This window comes from Bufo gargarizans, chromosome 2 (genome assembly GCF_014858855.1).
Source record: "Bufo gargarizans isolate SCDJY-AF-19 chromosome 2, ASM1485885v1, whole genome shotgun sequence".
NCBI classification, from domain to species: Eukaryota; Metazoa; Chordata; class Amphibia; order Anura; family Bufonidae; genus Bufo; species Bufo gargarizans.
The window spans coordinates 411,126,338-411,150,254 of NC_058081.1; the positions used below are offsets into that span (position 1 = coordinate 411,126,338).

The 23,917-nt window shown below is 44.9% G+C and overlaps 1 protein-coding gene across 1 annotated transcript in view; it reads right to left on the bottom strand.

The window, feature by feature from the left end:
- The window catches only part of KCNIP1 (potassium voltage-gated channel interacting protein 1), a 528,645-nt gene that overhangs the window by 242,590 nt on the left and 262,138 nt on the right, over window positions 1-23,917 (bottom strand). The window contains exon 5 of the mRNA XM_044277299.1: window positions 714-784. Within this exon, the coding sequence (XP_044133234.1) occupies window positions 714-784 (71 nt within the window). The remainder of the gene's footprint in view (window positions 1-713; window positions 785-23,917) is intronic.

Consider the following 23,917-nt stretch of genomic DNA (forward strand, 5'->3'; position numbering starts at 1 on the left):
GAAAATAAACATCCGTTTTCTTTAACCCTGGGCTGGCTCATGCACCTGGTTTATTGGAGCAATCTTCCCCCATATTACAGCCACTGAAATCCGAAGGTGCACAAGCTTAATTTGCACCTGGCCAAGTTGCTAGAGGTGCAGTAGCTGCCATACCATTAGAGTCCAGTCTGCTGCCTTTAGGGATCTGATCATGTGGGGTCAGCTTCACTGGAAAATACCTAGCCTCCATTATTTCTCCCAAAAAGCCATCTGTACCTTATACTCTCAATGTTCCTTTTGGCAGAAATAAGGCAGCACCCCAGCAACAAGGTTGGGTCTTTTTGACCCTTCCATGTCTGTATCAGCCTCTATCCCACACCAGGGACTTATCTGCCTCCTCCTTCTTCATGAACAGCCTCCTGTCCCGAACAGCAGCAGTGCACAGTATCGCTCCCACCCCCTTCCTTCCTACTACATGTGTCAAGTTAAGGGTTGTCATGTAGTGTTGGAACTAATCTGCCTAGTAAACAGTAGTTGCACAGGCAAGAAAACTGCTTTAAGCAGCAAACAATTCTGCTTGGCTGTCACCCCGCCAAATCCAACTGGGTAAGGTAGAGGTAAAATAGTGGATGCACTAGACCAGGGGGAAATAGCACATGTTCCCTGCATGGCTCACATAATTAACCTAGTCATCGCTTTTTAAAAAGTACACTTATAAATAAGAAATGACTTACCTCAAATTTTACTGACCCAGACTGGGCAGCATCAAATGCATTAAATAGATAATGTGCATACATGCTTGCATCTGTGGAGTAAAAATACAAAATATAGGTTATTAGGGAAAATAACATATTTTATACATATAATATGTTATACATAACTCTTCAGGTAAAAGCTGACAATAGTTATTTATTAAGGTTATAGACACATGTAGCAGCTGAAAACCAAAACATCCTCCAGTTCTACCTCAAATCAGCTTGGTTTTCAAATGATTAATAATGTTTATTGTACCACCTGAGGAAGCAGGTGTGAAATGAGTAGAAACTGATGTGGACCCTGCTGTAGTATACCCATCATGTCTCTGCTTTTAAAACAGATAGTGATACCTCATATAATAGTTATTACTTTACATTTCCCATATGTCTACTTTATGTTTGGATCATTTTGTGAATGCCATTTTATTTTTTGGGGACGTTAGAAGGCTTAGAAGTTTAGAAGCAAATCTTGAAACTTTTCAGAAAATTTCCAAAACCCACTTTTTCAGGACCAGTTCAGGTCTGAAGTTACTTTGTGAGGCTTACATAATAGAAAACACAAAAAAATGGCCCCATTTTAGAAATTACACCCCTCAAAGTATTCAAAACTGATTTTACAAACGTTGTTAACCCTTTAGGTGTTCCACAAGAATTAATGGAAAATGGAGATGCAATTTCCGAATTTCACTATTTTGGCAGATTTTTCATTTTAATCCATTTTTTCCAGTAACAAAACAAGGGCTAACAGCCCAAAAAAAATTATTCTGTAGTTTACAGAAACACCCCATATGTGATCGTAAACTGCTGTAGGGGCACACAGCAGGGCGCAGAAGGAAAGGAGCGCCATGTGGTTTTTGGAAGGCAGATTTCACTGGGATCATTTTAGGTTGCCATGTCCCATTTGAAAATCCCCTGATGCACCCCTAGAGTAGAAACTCTAAAAAAGTTTATTTTAGGGTACATATGATTTTTGGTTGATCTATATTACACTTTTTGTGAGGCAAAATAACAAAAAATTGCTGTTTTGGCACGGTTTTTATTTTTTGTTATATACAATGTTCATCTGACAGGTTAGATCATGTGCTATTTTTATAGAGAGCAGGTTGTTACAGATGCAACAATACCAAATATGCCAACTTTTTTTGGTTGTTTGTTTCAGTTTTACATAATAAAGCATTTTTGAAAAAAATTATATATTTTAGTGTCTCCATATTCTGAAAGCTATAGTTTTTTTAATTTCTTTTTTGGGCGACTGTCTATTGTTGGGGCTCATTTTTTTTCAGGATGAGATGATGGTTTGATTTGTACTATTTTTAGGGTGCATATGACTTTTTGATCGCTTGGTATTGCACTTTTTGTGCTTTGTTAACAGTTTTTTTTTTCCGGTGTCCAAATGAGGTATTAGTTCTTGTGATATTTTTATACAGCAGGTTGTTACAGGCGCGGCAATACCTAATGTGTATTTTTATTTAAGTTTTACACAGTAAAAGCATTTTGGAAACAAAAAAATAATAATCATGTTATCATGTTTTAGTGTCTCCATAGACTGAGAGCCATAGTTTTTTAAATTTTTTGGGCGATTGTTACAGGTAGGGTATAATTTTTGCATGATGAGATTGACAGTTTGATTGACACTTTTGGGGTGCATATGACTTTTTGATCTCTTGCTATTACACTTTTTTGTGATGTAAGGTGAAAATGGCATTTTTTTTACAGTTTTTACTTTATTTATTTTGTGTTCACCTAAGGGGTTAGGTCATGTGGTATTTTTATAGAGCAGGTTGTTACGGACGCGGTGATACCAAATATGTCTGTTTTTCATTTTTTTCCGATTATTTTTGTTTGTTTTCTAGTGATTGTTCTCCTTTCTTATGTAAAAAATAAATAATTACATTTACATAAGAAAGGAAAATAAAATCAATGCATCATGTGAAATTTAGGCCTTTAATGGATCTTTTTCAAATGAACATGATTATAAAGACAGTAAAATGAATATGGAGAACTGTTCACAAAAAATATTAGAAATCACATAAAAAACGCACAGGTGATTTTTGTGTTATGGTTTTATTTTAGTTTGGGTATATCTTTGCATTATGTTTTTATTTTATGTTCTTTTTATGTTGCATACTATCATCTGATAATATATGATAATGTAAAATGCCCTTTTAGGAGGTCCACCATCTAGTTAAGTATAGATTTAATTCCAGTCCAGGTATTGGAAAATATATCAATTATGGCAAATACCGCCCTCCTAATTAATGAACAATCTTATAAAAACTCAATCAAGCAAACACTTATCTATTACCACTGAGGAAGGAGCATGTTAGCTCCGAAACGCATTTGGTAAGTAGAAGTGCGGTTTTCTGCGGCCCTTTACAATTGTCACTCCTATTTCTATGCATCTTTCTTAGTTTTCTACATCCTAGAAGTACATCGGAATCCTCCCTTTGTAGTTCAAACAGAGGACCGCTTGACCAATAGACGACAGAGGCAGGCTGAGGATACTGCCCCCAACCATGGGAGAGAGGAGTTTTGAGTAGCTCAGCGGCCCAAATACAGTGAGCCTGCATCAGCATAAGCAGGGCACGGATCGGAAAAGACCCCATATCGGCATATAGAATTTGCAGTGGTAGCGTACAATTACAGCATTTTTCCCTAGCAGGTTAACATTTTGTAATGTCATTGATATGGAACTTGTTTCTGTAGTTCAAGGCATGGAAGGATTTTATGACAATGGCAGCACATCAGGCCAAATATCCAGAACAATCTAAGAATTTTAAAAAATTGTAGCACTCTCCCAAAAAATTTGTGAAAAGAAAAAACGCTTTATTGCCCCTGTGGTCACAGTTAGGGATGAGTGAACTTGTGTTTCAAATTCGGCGTACAAGGTTCGGGTTATCTAAGAATTTTGTTATGGATTCCGCTACCACAGACCATAACTTATGGACCGTGGTAGAGGAATCCATAACAGAATTCTTAGAGAGTCTGAACCTTGTACGCCGAACTTTAACCCCTAAGTGACCACCCATACGCCTTTTTACTGCGGTCACTAAGGGGCCTTAGGCTGGGCCGCCGCTTTTTTACGGTGGCCCAGTATAAGCGATGCACTGGTCTCCCATGCAGTGGGGAGCGTGGGCTTGGCTCTCACAGGAGCGCCGATCGAAGCTGTTTAACACTTTACATGCCGTGGGCAATGGCGCACGGAGCATGTAAAGTGCTGACAGAGGGAACAGACTCCCTCTGTCTCCCATTGGCACCCCACAAATGCGATAGCAAGGTGACGATGTGCGTGAAGGCTGGCTGGGGCCTCTCTGGCGCAGCCTGTTGGTCAATGTCAGAATAGCACTGACATTAAAATGCAATGTACTATAGGGATAATACATTGCATTTTTAAATCAATCAAAATGGTGTCTGTTATAATCCCCTTGTGGGACTATTGTGGGACTATTAAGTGGTAAAAAAAAACACACAAAAACCCCACATTTTTTCAATAAAAAACTCCCATTAAAAAAATTATGCTTTTTTCTCCATTAAAATAATAAAAAATAAATTGAAAAAAAATCTCCCCCATATGTTTGGTATTGCCGTGTCCATTACGACTCGGACTACATAAATATCACATAAATTATCCCCTACGGTGAATGACGTAAAAAAAAATGAATTGCTAATTTATTCTTAGTTGCCACCGAAAAAACGGAAATAACAAGCGATCAAAAAGCGTCATTTACTCTAAAATGATACCAATGAAATTTGTCCCACAAAAATCAAGCCCTCACACAACTCTATAGAAAGAAAACTAAAAAAGCTACGGGTCTTGGGAAGCGGCAATGCAAAAACATTTTTTTCTTTAAAAAAAAAAAAGTGGGTTTTATTGCAAAAAAGTAGTAAAACAGAAAAAAACTATATGTGTTTGGTATTACTGATCCAGAGAATAAATATATTATGTTAATACCGAAAAATTAACGCTGTAAAATTTATAACGTAAAAACACTGTGGCAGTATTGCTGTTTTTCCCATCTCCCTCATAGAAAGAGTTAATATAAGTTAAACAAAGTTATGTGTACCCCAAAATGACGCCATTAAAAACTACAACTTCTGCTGCAAAAAACAAGCCCTCATAAAGCTATAAAACATTGCAACCACAGGGGTGAATGAGTGCTGTAATTTTATATATATATATATATATGTGTGTGTGTGTGTGTATATATATATATATATATATATATATATATATACACTCACCTAAAGAATTATTAGGAACACCATATTAATACAGTGTTGGACCCCCTTTTGCCTTCAGAACTGCCTTAATTCTATGTGGTATTGATTCAACAAGGTGCTGATAGCATTCTTTAGAAATGTTGGCCCATATTGATAGGATAGCATCTTGCAGTTGATGGAGATTTGAGGGATGCACATCCAGGGCACGAAGCTCCCGTTCCACCACATCCCAAAGATGCTCTTTTGGGTTGAGATCTGGTGACTGTGGGGGCCATTTTAGTACAGTGAACTCATTGTCATGTTCAAGAAACCAATTTGAAATGATTCAAGCTTTGTGACATGGTGCATTATCCTGCTGGAAGTAGCCATCAGAGGATGAGTACATGGTGGTCATGAAGGGATGGACATGGCCAGAAACAATGCTCAGGTAGCCCGTGGCATTTAAACGATGGCCAATTGGCACTAAGGGACCTAAAGTGTGCCCAAAAAACATCCCCCACACTATTACACCACCACCACCAGCCTGCACAGTGGTAACAAGGCATGCTGTATGCATGTTCTCATTCTGTTTACGCCAAATTCGGACCCTACCATTTGAATGTCTCAACAGAAATCGAGACTCATCAGACCAGGCAACATTTTTCCAGTCTTCAATAGTCCAATTTTGGTGAGCTCGTGCAAATTGTAGCCTCTTTTTCCTATTTGTAGTGGAGATGAGTGGTACCCGGTGGGGTCTTCTGCTGTTGTAGCCCATCCGCCTCAAGGTTGTGCGTGTTGTGGCTTCACAAATGCTTTGCTGCATACCTCGGTTGTAATGAGTGGTTATTTCAGTTAATGTTGCTCTTCTATCAGCTTAAATCAGTCGGCCCATTCTCCTCTGACCTCTAGCATTAACAAGGCATTTCCGCCCACAGGACTGCCGCATAATGGGTGTTTTTCCCTTTTCACATCATTCTTTGTAAACCCTAGAAATGGTTGTGCATAAAAATCCCAGTAACTGAGCAGATTGTGAAATACTCAAACCGGCCCGTCTGGCACCAACAACCATGCCACGCTCAAAATTGCTTAAATCACCTTTCTTTCCCATTCTGACATTCAGTTTGGAGTTCAGAAGATTGTCTTGACCAGGACCACAACCCTACATGCATTGAAGCAACTGCCATGTGATTGGTTGACTAGATAATCGCATTAATGAGAAATAGAACAGGTGTTCCTAATAATTCTTTAGGTGAGTGTATATATATATATTTGTGGTCAGGGCGACGGTCCCTGGATGCGGAAGCTAGTGCCAACCTCTGGCTGGTGAATGCCGGAAGCCTGTAACGAGGATAAGCCTAAAAGGGGCCCTATCCCAAGGGAAGAGCTAATAAAAGGGGAAGGGAGGGAGGGGTACCTGGCTGCACGTCCCGTCCCTCTGCACTCCTCCTCCTCAAATAGCCAGGAGGCGGGGCCTATGCCCCTCCCACAAATACAGGCTGCACGGCAGCCTTAACTACTTGTGGTCAGGGCGACGGTCCCTGGATGCGGAAGCTAGTGCCAACCTCTGGCTGGTGAATGCCGGAAGCCTGTAACGAGGATAAGCCTAAAAGGGGCCAAAAAGGAGACACAATCGAACCATGAAAAATTTATTATCTCATTACAAGGCAAGGGAACAGAAGGCATCACGGATTTCGGATTGGGGGTTCGGGACGTACCTGGCGAAACACGATGACCTCCAGCGCCCCATGCACCTTATGACATGAGGGGGTATCTGGTGCCTGGATGCCGCCGAGGCTGCCCCAATACGAAAAGAATGCCCCGAGATGCCCTTAGGGTCGTGACCTAAACCGGTCACCAAAGCACGTACATGTGACATGAATTGAGGTGTGGACAATGGCCCTCCATTGAAAGGGAGTAGGGGGCTGTCCGCTGCCGCCGCCTACAGGGCCACAGATAACTGATGCAGTACCTTGACCGGGCACCAGGCGTTGTGCGAGGGGTAGAAAGACACCAGGGTTGGAGGCCCTGTCTGGGAGGTCTTGGTAGATGGAATGCTCAGCACAAACAGATCGCGGTGCCAGGACAAGTGCTGCTTCTGGAGATGACGGCCATTGCGGACAGAGGTGGTGAATTCCCCTGGACGAAGGAACCCGTAAAACCCTAGATAAAGGGCGGCCTTGATGATAGTGCTGATTAATGGCCCAAAAGGATCACCATCCAGAGCCAGGGACAATTGCCTAAATAAGGATCCAGACATGGGTTGTCGGACCACCGGCCTGCTTGCCCCAGTTTTCTCAATGCCCCGGAGCGTGGCCTTGATGGCTTGTGATGTGAAGAATGAAATCCGGCCCGGATTGTCCAATGTAAACTGGTGTTGCACTCCCGCCAGATACAGGCGGATGGTATTGTGAGCGAGTCCGGAGTCCGAGGTTGGTATGGCAATGAGCGATGAAGGCCATGATGAATGATACGTCATCCACATCGCCCTGTGGGTGACTGTCGGCAAATTTCTTAAACAGATTACAGCCCGTACGGTAGTTCCTGATTGTATTGTCAGACAAGCTCCGGTGCAACAGATCCTTCGCCTTGCTGATCAGCGATGTCAGTCCCACACCAGGTCGCTGTATGCCGGAACCTCCGCCCCTGTTCCATCCGCGAGTGGCATGTTCTGAAAGAAGATATCGATGTTAAACCTGGATAGCGCATCAGCAGCCGTATTCTTGGAACCCTGAATGTGCGAGCACTCGAAGCAAAAGTTGTGTACCATGGACAACCACACCAGCCTACGCATAAGGGACATGATCTTTGGGGATTTGGCTCTGCCATTGCGGACAATGTCGACCAGGTCCTGACTATCGGTAATGAATAGAACCCTCGAATTTGCCCAAACGTGACCCCATACATGAGCTGCTGCCACTACTGGATACATCTCCAACAAGGGAGAAGACCGAAGGGCATGCACGTCCAGCATAATCTGGGACGGCCAGGCCCCGGCTAGCCAGTGATTACCAAATATGGCCGCAAAGCCCTTGGATGCAGCCGCGTCAGAATAAACCGTGGGCGAGGACGGGTCCCGGGGGGGAATAAATAACCTGATGCCGTTCCATGAGGACATGAACGTGCTCCACATGGACAGGTCTGCCATGGCTTGTTGGTCCAACCGGACAACACTGTCCTGTTCCGGGGCTGATGGTAGGAGCAACAAGAGCCGAGACACAAAGGTGCGCCCCTGGGGCATGACCCTCATGGCAAAGTTCAGCCGGCCCAGCAATGATTGGAGACTTGATTTGGTCAGGAAGCAGGATCTTGCCGCCTCCTGGATGGCCAACCGGATCTGTTGCAATTTTTCCTCAGGGAGCCTTGCTTCCAACTTCACTGAATCCAGAATGACCCCCAGGAAGGTGATTGTTGAGGAAGGACCGACAGTCTTCCCTGCGGCGACCGGAACCTGCAGCGCCAAAAACAACTCCAGCAGGGAGGATAACCCGGAGGGCTGACAGGAGGGGTATTCCACCAGCAGGAAATCATCCAAGTAGTGGATACACATAGGAGCCTGGCCATGCTCCACCAGGATCCAGTGCAGGGCCTGGGCCAGCCGGTCAAAAAGCCAAGGACTGCTTTTCGAGCCAAACGTAAGACGATTGGCAAAGTAGTATTTGCCTGCCCATTTGATGCCATAATATTGCCACAGTTGTGGGAGGATCGGGAGCAACTTGAAGGCATCAGCAATATCAGTTTTTGACAACCAGGCCCCCCTGCCGGCTTTGAGGATGAACTGAATGGCCTCATCGATAGAGGAGTATGTCATGCTGAACTCTTCTGAAGGTATGAGAGAGTTGATACTAGGGATATGCGAGGAATGAGGAGCCGAGAGATCGTAGATTAGCCTCTTTTTATTTGAGCCTTTCTTGGCCACCACTCCAATCGGGTTGACCCTCCATACTTCAAAAGGGATCGAGTCGAATGGGCCGATGATGAACCCTTTATCCAACTCCAGGGATAACGCCGCTTGCACCGCCTCAGGATTTTGTCTGGCAGAGAGAAGGTTCTCACATTCCCAATTTGCATGTGGCAGGGCCACCAATCCCGTGTGGAACCCTAGAGACAGTCCAGAGATCAAATGACGCACGAACTGCCGATCGTCATGACCTTCCAGGAGCACCTCCAGGAGCTCCACATTGACGTCGGTCAGTCATGCTTGCTTGGCAGTTTTCTTGGGACAGGTGGACCTGGGATGTGCCCGAAAGCAGATCGTGCATACGTGCAGGGCCCTGCACCCACTGAACATGCAATGACCGAAGTTGAAATTATTGCATATCTGGCTCTTGCCCAGATATACAATAGGCCTGCCAAATTTGTCCATGAGGGCCGGGCCCCTGGGAACACCCGATGTTCCCGGCAGGGCTCTGTCCGGACGCGCTGACGCCTCGTTGGGGCACCATTCTGTCGCATGAAAAATCGACTGACATGCGCCACAAGTGGGGGCTCGGAGACCAGCAAAATGCCTGCAGAAAAGCTCCATATCCAGCACAGCCCAATTGGTCATGAACTGGAACTGTGCTAGGGAGGCTGCGGCCTTTGCCGCGAAGGACCGGTGGTAGTCATAAAACGCCGAGCCCCCATACTTGTGACCCAAATCAGTGACTTGGTATAAATAGGCGTCGAGCTCCTCCCTCCTACTCGGCTGCGCCGAGCAGATGACGTCTCGGAACAAGCTGAATGCAAGAACAAATTCTGGTATGGATAATTTGCGGTTCAACCTGGCATCTTTGGACCTCATGACCACAGACACTTCCCCGCAATCAATTGTTCTGTGCTCGTTGGCATCGTGTGATGCTATGAGGATAGATGCCAGGTTCACCTCGTTGCCCGCCAGTATGTCTTTCCTAATGTTCTCGGCCACAAAGTGAGCTGGGACAATGGCCGGCGGGTTAGAGGACATACCTGAGGAACCCGCCACTGGCCCCGATACCGCAGTCACGGGTGCCACCGCCTGTGAAGTGGAGGCGGCCCTGGACTCCAGCTCCATGACCCTGTGCTGGATGTCCGCTACTGAGGTCGCCAGACTCCCCATCGTGGCATTTAACTGGGCCAGAGATGCCTGTATGGTAGGCACTGCCAGCTGCTCACTGGGTGAAACCGGGCTAGACACCAGTAGCCTGTAAAGTTCGGCTTTCCTGGCCGAAGCCGGGTGACTGATGCCCCTTCTATTTAGCTCTGCCACGAGCTTCGGAATGGTCCAGCTCCTTAGGGATCCATGACCTGCCAGACTGGAAACCACGGACCCGGAGATGGACGAGGCGTCATCGATGTCTGAAGCCTGGGACATGTTGACCGTGTTGTGATAAAGCCCTGGATATTACCTGAGGACAAAACCCTTGTTACTCGTGTGAATACCAGGCGTGCCTAGAACATCCCGGTGGTCCGCCCCTTTAATACCCCTACCAGTGCGACTGCCCCTGGACTAAGGCCGGCCTAACGGACCAGAATTGCTACTTACCTGGTTATGGAATTTGATGACAAAAAAGGGGGTACCGAAACCGTACTGGAGGCTCGTACCACTGACCGAGGTGGAGGCCTTTTTTTTAAAGGAAGCCGAAGGCACTGAGACCCCAACGTGCTGCCGTAAAAATAAAGCAAATATGAAAACCAAATGTGCCGGTACATTACCAACCTGGTTGCGACCGGCTGTACCATCTACCTCTGAGGGAACACACAAAACAACAACATGGCCTTTTTTTTTTTTTTTTTTTTTTTTTTTTTTAAAGGCTGCAGACTGAAGTGCCGTCAACCAGTTAAGCAGGCCGCTAAGGGAGGATGCGAGCCCACCCTGGCGAAAAGACCCTGTGGATGTGCTAGACAGGACACCATGCCACCGAGGTGGCTGACGTGACATTGTCTGAACGCTTCAGACAGACGTGCAACGAGACGAGGCAGACAACCTGGACGTACCAGGCATGACCACGTGCCACCGGGGTAGCGGACGTACATTTGACCAACGTTTAAAAGCACCTGTGGCAGACATACTTTGCCTGAACGTTTCAAGCAGACATGTAACAAGAGACGAGTATGGATCCTGGACGTTCCAGGCGGGCCCCCGCTGTCCCGGAGTGATCACCACAATAACACTTGAACGCTTCAAGCGGACGTACCACATAAGATGACAGACACCCTGGAGCTCCAGGCAGGACATGGAGTGGAGGACGTATTACTGCCCGACTGCCACCAGCAGACGTACCATGATAACCAAGTAACCAGCCTGGGCTCCAAGCAGGACCACATGCCACTGGAGTGGCGGACGCACCGATGCCTGAACGTTTCAAGCAGATGACCACGATTAACAAGGTGACAACGTGGGGTCCCAGGCAGGACCACATGCCACCGGCGTAGCGGACGCAACGATGCCTGAACGTTTCAAGCTGACGCACCACAATAAACAGGTGACCCACAATGAACGACGAGACACCCTGGAGGTTCAGGCATGACACGGATTAGAGGACGTACCATAGCCTGAACGCTTCAGGCAGACGTACCACAATAAACAGAGCGACAACCTGGGGTTCCAGGCTGGACCCCATGCCACCGGAGTGGCGGACGCAAGGATGCCTGAACGTTTCAAGCTGACGCACCACAATGAACATGCGACTTACAATGAACAAGTGACACCCTGGAGTTCCCTGCCACTAGTAGAAAAGCAACATTTCAAGCAGACGAGCAACAAGAGAGACGGGTATGACAACCTGGACATGCCAAGAGGGCCCAAATGTCACTGGTGCGGCGGACATCACATATGGGAGACGTGTGAACGTGCCTGCGGCCAAACCCCCGTGACATGTACCATACCCGTGTAGCAATCATGACGTACCACCTACTGCAAGTAAGGAATCCTTGGAATGGCGTGGAGCGTCAGATAACCGACCAGAATCAGATACTGGTTGTGACTGTGGAGCGTCGGATAACGAGCCGGGAGAACCCACCAGACCGAGGCTTGCGGGAACGGGACGTGCAGGAGCCAGACGAAAACCGGAAGTACCAGGTACCTGGCTGCACGTCCCGTCCCTCTGCACTCCTCCTCCTCAAATAGCCAGGAGGCGGGGCCTATGCCCCTCCCACAAATACAGGCTGCACGGCAGCCTTAACTACATATATATATAATCACACTGCTTGTCCCAAAAAATAGTCGCCACCTGGATTTAACTAAGCAAATAGTTATGAGCCTTCTATTGGATAATTACTACATGGGCGATTATCTTTCAGCTGGCAACAAGTTATTTAACCCCAACTGGTGCAATGAGTTGCTTCTCATTTCTTAAACAACCATGTCGAAAGACACATCTTGTGGTCGTGGAAAAGATGTTAATCTGTTTGAGAAGGGTCAAATCATTGGCATGCATCAAGCACAGAAAACATCTAAGGAGATTGCAGAAACTACTAAAATTGGGTTAAGAACTGTCCAACGCATTATTATAAAACGGAAAGGATAGTGGGGACCCATCATATTTAAGGAAGAAATGTGGCGGGAAAAAAATCCTGAATGATCATGATCCGTGATCACTTGAACGTTTGGTGAAATCAAATCGAAGAAAAACAACAGTAGAACTCAGGTCTATGTTTAATAGTGAAAGTAAGAGCATTTCCACACGCACAATGCAAAGGGAACTCAAGGGATTGGGACTGAACAGCTGTGTAGCCATAAGAAAACCTCTAATCAGTGAGGCAAACCAGAAAAAAAGGCTTCAATTTGCTAGGGAGCATGAAGATTGGAATCCGGAGCAATGGAAGAAGGTCATGTGGTCTGAGTCCAGATTTACGGTGTTCCAGAGTGATAGGCGTATCAGGGAAAGAAGAGAGGCAGATGAAATGATGTACCCATCATGCCTAGTGCCTACTGTACAAGCCTGTGGGAGCAGTGCTATGATCTGGGGTTGGTCAGGTCTAGGTTCAGCAACAGTATGTGCTCCAAGAATAACGTCAGCTGACTACCTGAACATACTGAATCACCAGGTTATTCCATCAATGTTTTTTTTCTTCCCTGATGGCACAGGCACATTCCAAGATGACAATGCCAGGATTAATCGGGCTCAAATTGTAAAAGAGTGGTTCAGGGAGCATGAGACATCATTTTCACACCACACTAGAAAACACCACAGTATCCAGACCTTAACCCCATTGAGAATCTTTGAAATATGCTGGAGAAGGCTTTGTGCACCAGTCAGGCTCTACCATCACCAATACAAGATCTTGGTGAAAAATTAATGCAACACTGGATGGAAATAAATCTTGTGACACTGCAGAAGCTTATCGAAACAATGCCACAGTGAATGTGTGCCGTAATCAAAGCTAAAGTCGGTCCAACTAAATATTTTTTGTGGCGACCTTTTTTGGGGACGAGGAGTGTATATCTCTTATATTTATAAAAATGAGGTTCTGTCTATCTGTCTGTCTAGATGTCTAAATGTTCTTTATGTGTGACCAAACGACTGGACAGATCTTCACCAAATTTGGCACCCAGGTGTACAGATAGGTTTTAGTCTCAGCTCTCTAGGACTTACTGTTCCTGAGATATTTCTAAATAGCAAGCCTTTCACTCAAAATCCGAATTGCCATTTACACGGTCACATGTCCCTTATTAGCCAATAGAAGCTCGCAGTTCCTACTCAAGGTTATCATAACAACTGATCAGAGGTTTTAGCAGGTCCTTAAATATTCAGTCATTTGCAATTGCACTGCTACATGCATGAAGGGAAGGGACCACTATGGGGCGGGCACTGTGGAGGTCACTGTTTAAAGGTGAGGTCAATGTTAAAGGGGCAGGCACTGTGGAGATCACTGTTAAAGGGGTAGGCATTATTAAAGGGACGGACAATGTGGAGGTCACTGTTAAAGGGGCGGTCACTGTTAAAGGGGTGGACATTGTGGAGGTTACTGTTAAAGGGCATAAAGAAGAAATTCAGCTTTTTGGCGCTCCAAAACCCAGTCAAGGCAAACTCGAGTTTTAAACTTCTTTTTATTCCAATAAATAGGTTTCCAATAAAAACAACGCGTTTTGGGGAATTAAGATCTCCCTTCCAAAAATGAGTATGTATATAGGGTCATGTATATAGTAAAAAAAGAAAAACACCAGAAAAACACATCTGGGTGTGGCATTAGCATTCAGGATACACCCACAATTTGGACAATGCATGCAAATTTAAAATACACTCTCTTGATTAAAAGCATTTTTATACATACTGATGTCAAGGTTTTATTAAAATCAATCCGAATGAACTTATTCTCATGTTTTTATATACTGAAATATTGATTTTCAGGGCTTTTATTGTATATTCTAGAGGACCTTTGTAGTAGGCAAAGGACCTTAATCATGAGATCACATCGTCGAGTCACGGGTTTTATGTTGGGAGACATGACCGTTGTTATGCAAAGGATAGGAGGTAGTTCATCCAGGAGAATGGTAGAGTCAGTGGGACGGGCTTAGGGAAGGCCCGTGATGTAGGAGAACTCCTGTCCTATCATGGTGTTGTCATGTGATCGCAGTGCATGACCAGAATGATAATTCAATCTATGACAGCGGAGATAGATGGCGCTCTATCTATGGAGAATATAATGGACACATGATACCTTCCTTTACCCTCACTGCGCTATGTTTCTAATTTAATGGTAGGAGAAGGGGAAGGGAGTATGGTAGCTATGGTGGAGTGTCTAAACTCAGGTTGTATTACCATGGTAACTATAGACACTTGCGAGATGTAGGTATGCATATTTATTCTATTGAAATGAAAATGTCATTTAAATAGTACAAACCGGATTCCAAAAAAGTTGGGACACTAAACAAATTGTGAATAAAAACTGAATGCAATGATGTGGAGATGGCAAATGTCAATATTTTATTTGTAATAGAATGTAGATGACAGCTCAAACGTTTAATCCGAGTAAATGTATCATTTTAAAGGTAAAATACATTGATTTAAATTTTCACGGTGTCAACAAATCCCCAAAAAGTTGGGACAAGTAGCAATAAGAGGCTGGAAAAAGTAAATTTGAGCATAACGAAGAGCTGGAAGACCAATTAACACTAATTAGGTCAATTGGCAACATGATTGGGTATAAAAAGAGCTTCTCAGAGTGGCAGTGTCTCTCGGAAGCCAAGATGGGTAGAGGATCACCAATTCCAACAATGTTGAGCAGAAAGATAGTGGAGCAATATCAGAAAGGTGTTATCCAGCGAAAAATTGCAAAGACTTTGCATCTATCATCATCAACTGTGCATCCGAAGATTCAGAGAATCTGGAACAATCTCTGTGCGTAAGGGTCAAGGCCGTAAAACCATACTGGATGCCCGTGATCTCCGGGCCCTTAAACGACACTGCACCACAAACAGGAATGCTACTGTAAAGGAAATCACAGCATGGGCTCAGGAATACTTCCAGAAACCATTGTCAGTGAGCACAATCCACCGTGCCATCCGCCATTGCCAGCTGAAACTCTACAGTGCAAAGAAGAAGCCATTTCTAAGCAAGATCCACAAGCTCAGGCGTTTTCACTGGGCCAGGGATCATTTAAAATGGAGTGTGGCAAAATGGAAGACTGTTCTGTGGTCAGACGAGTCACAATTCGAAGTTCTTTTTGGAAATCTGGGGCCCCATGTCATCCGGACCAAAGAGGACAAGGACAACCCAAGTTGTTATCAATGCTCAGTTCAGAAGCCTGCATCCCTGATGGTATGGGGTTGCATGAGTGCGTGTGGCATGGGCAGCTTGCATGTCTGGAAAGGCACTATCAATGCAGAAAAATATATTCAGGTTCTAGAACAACATATGCTCCCATCCAGACGTCATCTCTTTCAGGGAAGACCCTGCATTTTTCAACAAGATAATGCCAGACCACATTCTGCATCGATCACAACATCATGGCTGCGTAGGAGAAGGATCCGGGTACTGAAATGGCCAGTCTGCAGTCCAGATCTTTCACCTATAGAGAACATTTGACGCATCATAAAGAGGAAGGTGCAACAAAGAAGGCCCAAGACGATTGAACAGTTAGAGGCCTGTATTAGACAAGAATGGGAGAGCATTTCTATTTCTAAACTTGAGAAACTGGTCCCCAGACGTCTGCTGAGTGTTGTAAGAAGAAGGGGAGATGCCACACAGTGGTGAAAATGGCCTTGTCCCAACTTTTTGGGGATTTGTTGACACCATGAAATTTTGATTCAACATATTTTTCCCTTTAAAATGGTACATTTTCTCAGTTTAAACTTTTGTTCCTTGATTTATGTTCTATTCTGAATAAAATATTAGAAGTTGGCACCTCCACATCATTGCATTCAGTTTTTATTCACGATTTGTATAGTAACATAGTAACATAGTACATAAGGCCGAAAAAAGACATTTGTCCATCCAGTTCGGCCTGTTATCCCGCAAGTTGATCCAGAGGAAGGCAAAAAAAAACAAAAAACCCTGTGAGGTAGAAGCCAATTTTCTCCACTTTAGGGGACTATAAACTTCCTTCCCGACTCCAATCAGGCCATCAGAATAACTCCCTGGATCAACGACCCCTCTCTAGTAGCTATAGCCTGTAATATTAAGCTCCAGAAATACGTCCAGGGCCCTCTTGAATTCCTTTATTGTACTCACCATCACCACCTCCTCAGGCAGAGAGTTCCATATTCTCACTGCTCTTACCGCAAAGAATCCTTTTCTATGTTTGTGTACAAACCTTCTTTCCTCCAGACGCAGAGGATGCCCCCTCGTCACAGTCACAGTCCTGGGGATAAATAGCTGATGGGATAGATCTCTGTACTGACCCCTGATATATTTATACATATTAATTAGATCTCCCCTCAGTCGTCTTTTTTCTAAAGTGAATAACCCTAATTTTGATAATCTTTCAGGGTACTGTAGTTGCCCCATTCCAGTTATTACTTTAGATGCCCTCCTCTGGACCTTCTCCAGCTCTGCTATGTCTGCCTTGTTTACAGGAGCCCAGAACTGTACACAGTACTCCATGTGTGGTCTGACTAGCGATTTGTAAAGTGGTAGGACTATGTTCTTATCACGGGAATCTATGCCCCTTCTGATGCAACCCATTATCTTGTTGGCCTTGGCAGCAGCTGCCTGACACTGGTTTTTGCAGCTTAGTTTGCTGTTTATTAAAATTCCTAGATCCTTTTCCATGTCAGTGTTACCGAGTGTTTTACCATTTAGTATGTACGGGTGACTTGCATTTTTCCTTCCCATGTGCATAACTTTACATTTATCAGTGTTAAACCCCATCTGCCACTTATCTGCCCAAGCCTCCAATCTATCCAGATCCCTCTGTAGTAGTATACTGTCCTCATCAGTGTAAATTACTTTACACAGTTTAGTGTCATCTGCGAAAATTGATACTTTACTATGCAAGCCTTCTACAAGATCATTAATAAATATATTGAAGAGAATAGGGCCCAATACTGACCCCTGAGGTACCCCACTAGTGACAGTGACCCAATCTGAGTGTGTACCGTTAATAACCACCCTCTGTTTTCTATCACTGAGCCAGTTACTTACCCACATACAGATGTTTTCTCCCAGTCCGAGCATTCTCATTTTATATACTAACCTTTTATGTGGTACAGTGTCAAATGCTTTGGAGAAGTCCAGATATACGACATCCGTTGATTCGCCGCTGTCAAGTCTAGAACTTACCTCCTCATAGAAACTGATTAAATTAGTCTGACATGACCGATCCCTCACAAAGCCTTGCTGATATGGCGTTATTTGCTTATTTCTGTTGAGATGCTCTAATATAGCATCTCTCAGAAAACCTTCAAACAGTTTACCCACAACAGATGTTAAACTTACCGGCCTATAGTTTCCAGGCTCTGTTTTTGGCCCTTTTTTGAATATTGGCACCACATATTCCATGCGCCAATCCTGTGGGACATTCCCTGTCAGTATAGAGTCTGCAAATATCAGAAATAAGGGTCTGGCTATGACATTACTTAATTCCTTTAGGATACGGGGGTGTATGTCATCCGGTCCTGGCGATTTGTCTATTTTAATCTTTTTAAGTCGCTGATGTACTTCTTCCTGGGTCAGACAGGACACTTTTAATGGGGAATTTATTTTTGCATTCTGCATGTCATCTGACAATTTATTTTCCTCAGTGAATACATTGGAGAAAAAAATATTTAACAGCTTTGCTTTCTCCTCATCGCTCTCTGCGACTTCCCCCTCATTACTCTTTAAAGGGCCGACACCTTCAGATTTATACTTTTTAACATTTATATAATTGAAGAACATTTTAAGGTTAGTTTTACTCTCTTTGTCAATTAATCTCTCGGTCTCTAGTTTGGCCGCTTTTATTTGTTTTTTACATGTTCTATTTTTTTCCTTATAGTTTTTCAGTGCTTCCGTGCTCCCCTCCTGTTTCAGTGAATGATATGCTTTCTTTTTGTCATTTATTGCTTTCGTTACAGTTCTATTTATCCACATTGGTTTCTTTTTGTTCCTTAACCTTTTATTACCATACGGTATGTACCTCTCACAATGTGATTTTAGGATGTTTTTAAAGATATCCCATTTTGTGGCTGTATTTTTATTTTTGAGGACTTTGTCCCAGTTAGTTTGGTCTATGGCCTCTCTTAGTTGGCTAAATTTAGCTTTTTTAAAGTTTGGTATTTTTGTTCCTCCCTGTAGAAACGCTCTTTTGAATGATAATTGGAAGGTTATTACTTTGTGGTCACTATTTCCCAGGTGTCCCCCAACCTGCACGTCTGTTGTTCTGTCCGGCCTATTGGTTAATACTAAGTCCAGTATGGCCGTCCCTCTAGTCGGGTCCTGAACCAGTTGACAGAGGTAATTGTCTTTGGTTGTTGCCAAGAACCTGTTTCCTTTATGAGATATACAAGTTTCAGTTTCCCAGTCTATATCTGGGTAGTTGAAGTGTCCCAACTTTTTTGGAATCCGGTTTGTAAAAATGAGTAGCCAATAAATGATGAATGGGCTAAAACAACAATCCAAAGAGGAATAGCCTAAAAATAATGGAGAGGCTAAAAAACAAAACAAAGAAAAAAAAACAATACAAGGCTGCATAATAAAAAAGATACATGAGTTAAAATTCTATGTATGACGATATAAATAATCTATTTGTATATATGTATATTACAAATGGTACTAAGAAAGAGAGCGAATACTTGGATATTGTATACTGTGCGTTATAAATAGAATGTAGGATATCAATTATATAGTTTATAAATGATGGGCATGGGACAGGCATTTTATGCAAGCTCAGTGCACCAGCACTGCATCTGAGCTTTTGGGACATTGCAAATCACAATTTTTTTGGGCAGTCTACAACATCTGGATTAGTCAGTGTACAATTTAAGGAAGAAAAACACCCATCATTTTCTGGGGTTTTAAAAACACACTTTTTTTTTTGCCAAAAAAACAGTATTTTCCTGATCTGCAAGTGTTAAATTCAAGTTTAATATATACAGCTTTCATATTCTGTTACCAAAAAAACTATTTTTTGGCAATCTACAACATCTGGATTAGTCAGTGTGCAATTTAAGCTAGAAATACACCCATCATTTTCTGGGGTTTTAAAAACACACTTTTTTGACAAAAAACACTATTTTCAGGCCTTACAGCATCAGCACGTGTAAAATTACAGGCTTATATACTGCTGTCAAATTCAGTTGCTAAACAAACACTCCTTTGGGCAATTTTCTTTTTTTTTGTTGCCAGCCTTTGATGCAGATGTCATTGTGAGATAAATTTGGGTTAGATTCTGAGATTTTTAAATACCGCCATTTGGTGCACCAATATTAAATTCAGGCCTAGACTGATTCAAGCCGTGTGAGATACACCCTCTAGATAAAGGGGTTTGATTCAGGCATTTGAAATACCGCCATTTGATGCCCAAATATTGAATTCAGGCCTATACTGGTTCAGGCTGTGTGAGATAAACCCTGTACATACAGGGGTTTGATTCAGGCATTTAAAATACAGCCATTTGAAATGCAGCCATTATGTGCAAATAAATCTTTAATTCAGGCCTACAGTGGGTCAGGGCGTGTGAGATACACCTTTACATACAGGGGTTTGATTCAGGCATTTGAAATACAGCCATTTTGGGCAATTTTTTTTATTTATTGAGGCCTAGTCTGGTTCAGGCCATGTGAGATACACCCTTTACATACTGTTGTTCTATTCTACTATTAATTAAACACCCATTTAGGGCAAGATCCTAAATTCGAAAAATATGAGGAGAGCGTCAAATAAGGGACGTGGCCCAGGTCATGGTGCTGCTGGTAAAGCTCCTGTTGCAGGGAGATGACGTGGTCGATCTGTGCCAGCTACACGCACAAGTGAAAACCCTTCCTCAGGTGCGAGTAGGCGACAAAACCTGCAGCGGTATTTGGTCGGGCCTAATGTGGCTCTACGAATGGTGAGGCCTGAACAAGTACAGGCAATAGTAGATTGGGTTGCTTACAGTGGATCCAGTTCCTTCACATTGTCTCCCACCCTGTCTCCTGCTGAAAGACCACAGTTGGCACCTGCAAGCGATGTCCATCAGTCTTTCACCTCACCCCCTTGCAAATCAGCCAAGCAGTCTGAGCCCCAAGTCATGCAGCAGTCTCTTCTGCTTTTTGATGACTCTGTTAGCAGGGTTTCCCAGGTTTGCACCGATGCCCAACCACTATCTTTCAAGATGAGTACATGGGAGAAACATTGCAGCACTTCTCGGATGATGACAAAACACAGGTGCCAACTGCTGGGGCTTTTGAAAGTGTGCAGACCGACAAGGAAGGCAGGGGTGAAGACTAGGTGGAAGATGATGTGGAGGACGATGAGGTCCTCGACCCCACATGGAATCAAGGTCATGCGAGTGACCTATGTAGCTCGGAGGAAGAGGCGGTGGTCGCACAGAGACACCAGAAGAGGAAGCAGGGTGCAAAAGCGGAGCGGCCGTCCACTAGACAGTACGCCTGCTACTGCCCACCGCAGCAAAGTAACGAGCACACCAAAGCCAGCTCCAAGGAGTTCCCTGGCGTGGCAGTTCTTCAGACAATGTGCTGACGACAAGACACGAGTGGTTTGCACGCTGTGAAATCAGAGCCTGAAGTGATTGACGTTCTGAGCACAACCTGCATGACCAGGCATTTAAGTGCAAAGCTCGAGCTGCAGTGGAGTATACACCTCAAAAACCAAGAAAGGTCTCTGGCTCTTCCTGCTTCCTCTTCTGCTGCAGTCTCGGCCTCTTCATCCACCTCTGGATTGACAGTGCCACCTGCCACCCCGGAAACAGAGGATCTGCCAGCAACACCAACACCTGGGTCACCAAGCATCTCCACAATGTCCCAAGGAAGCATTCAGCTCTCCATCTCCCAAACGCTGGAGAGGAAAAGGAAGTACCCCCCCCCCCCTACCCACCCGCGATCTCTAGCCCTGAATGCCAGCATTTCTAAATTACTAGCCTTTGAAATGCTGTCATTCCGTCTGGTAGAGATGGATAGTTTTAAAGGCCTTATGGTGGTGGCTGTCCCACAGTACGTCGTGCCCAGCCGCCACTACTTTTCAAGGCGAGCCATCCCTTCCCTGCACAACCAAGTAGGGGACAAAATCAGGTGTGCACTGCGCAACGCCATCTGTGGCAAGGTGCTTCTGACTACGGATACGTGGACCAGTAAGTACGGTCAGGGACGTTATATCTCCATAACAGCACACTGGGTAAATGCAGTGGCGGCTGGGCCTGAGGCGGATAGAAGTTTGGCGCATGTCCTTCCACCACCGAGTATTGCAGGGCGCTTCAGTTTGCCTCCTGTTGCTTCCTCCTCCTACTCTGCTTCCTGATCCTCTACCAGCTCCTCATCCGGTCAGCGTAACACCTTCACCACTAACTTCAGCACAGCCAGGGGTAAACGACAGCAGGCAGTTTTAAAATGTATCTGTTTGGGGGACAAACCCCACACCGCGCAGGAGCTGTGGACGGGCCTTGAACAACAGACCGATGAGTGGTTTGTGCCAGTCAGCCTAAAGCCCGGCCTGGTGGTGTGCAATAATGGGCGAAATCTCGTAGCAGCCCTGGGACTAGCCGGTTTGACGCACATCCCTTGCCTGGCGCATGTGCCGAATTTGGTGGTGCAGAGATTCCTTAAAACTTACCCCGATATGTCAGAGCTGCTGCATAAAGTGCGGGCCGCCTGTGCGCGCTTTTGGTGTTCTCACCCTGCTGCTGCTCGCCTGTCGGCGCTGCAGCGTCACTTCGGCCTTCCGGCTCACCGCCTCATATGCGACGTGCCTACAAGGTGGAACTCCACCTTGCACATGTTGGCCAGACTGCGAGCAGCAGCAGGCGATAGTGGAGTTTCAGCTACAGCATGCACGGGTGAGTCGCTTGGCGGAACAGCACCACTTCACCACCAATGACTGGGCCTTCACGTGAGACCTGTGTTCCTTGTTGTGCTGTTTCGAATACTCCACCAACATGGCCAGTGACGATAACACCGTTCTCAGTGTTACTATCCCACTTCTATGCCTCCTTGAAAAAACACTCCTGGCGACGATGGAAGAGGATGTGGCACAGGAGGAGGGAAGAGGGATCATTTCGTAGGGTTTCCAGACAGTCATTACCAAGTGGCTCCGAGGGTGGGTTCCTGCACCCACAAACCCAAGGTACACAATTGTCCAGCCAGGGCACAGTTCTGGAGGATGAGGAGGTGGAGGATGAGATGGAGGAGGAGGAAGAGGAGGAACCATGTTCACAGCAGGATGGCACCCAGACCAGCTCATGGCCATCACTGGTGCGTGGATGGGGGATACAGAGGACACAGACGATACACCTCTCACAGAGGACAGCTTTTCGTTGCCTCTGGACAGCCTGGCACACATGAGCGATTACATGCTGCAGTGTCTCCGCAACGACCGCCGAGTTGCCCACATTCTAACTTGTGCTGATTACTGGGTTGCCACGCTGCTGGATCCCCGTTACAAGGACAATGTACAGTCCTTAATTCCCTCACTAGAGCGTGATCGTAAGATGTGCGAGTACAAGCGCACGCTGGTAGATGCGCTGCTAGTGGCATTCCCACCTGACAGCTGGGGCACAGTGAAAGCACAAGGCGAAGGCAGAGGACGACGAAGAGGTCGCCAACGCAGCTGGGGCACCGCCAGCACCTCAGAAGGCAGGGTTAGCATGGCCGAAATGTGGAAAAGCTTTGTCAGCACGCCACAACAAACAGCACCACCAGCTGATATGGAACATCTTAGCAGGAGGCAGCAGTATGTGTGCACACGCCTACACGTACTGAATGATGGGTCTTCTGCCTTCAACTTCTGGGTCTCCAAATTGGGCACATGGCCTGAGCTTGCCCTTTACGCCTTGGAGGTGTTGGCCTGCCCTGCAGCCAGTGTATTGTCTGAATGTGTGTTTAGCATGACTGGAGGGTTATATTTCCCAATATTTTGGGGTGTACCATAATTTTAAAAAATATAAATAAATTTTTAAAACAAAAAGCGGGTTACCTCCTCCTCCTCCACTTCCACCTACACCGCCTCCTCAACCGCCTACTCCATATGGACCTGGACCTCTTAAATCAAGATTATAATTGTTTTATTTTTACGTATTTTATGTTATTTTAAGTAATTTCCCTATCCACGTTTGTTTGCAGAGCAATTGCCATGCTCTTAACAACATTTTGACGCAATTTTCAGCCTTCTAGCCTTTTCCATGACATTTTTACAGCCATTTTAGTGCTCAAAAGTTTGGGTTCCCATTGACTTCAATGGGATTCGGGTTCGCGGTCAAGTTCGGGTCCCGAACTCGAACTTTTTTTCTGACGTTCGGCCGAACCCGTCGAACCAGAACATCCAGGTGTCCGCTTAACTCTATAAAAGCAATAAATGACAAAAAGAAAGCATTTAAATCACTAAAAAAGGAAGGTAGCAAGGAAGCACTGAAAAACTATAAGGGAAAAAACATATATGTAAAAAGCAAATAAAAGC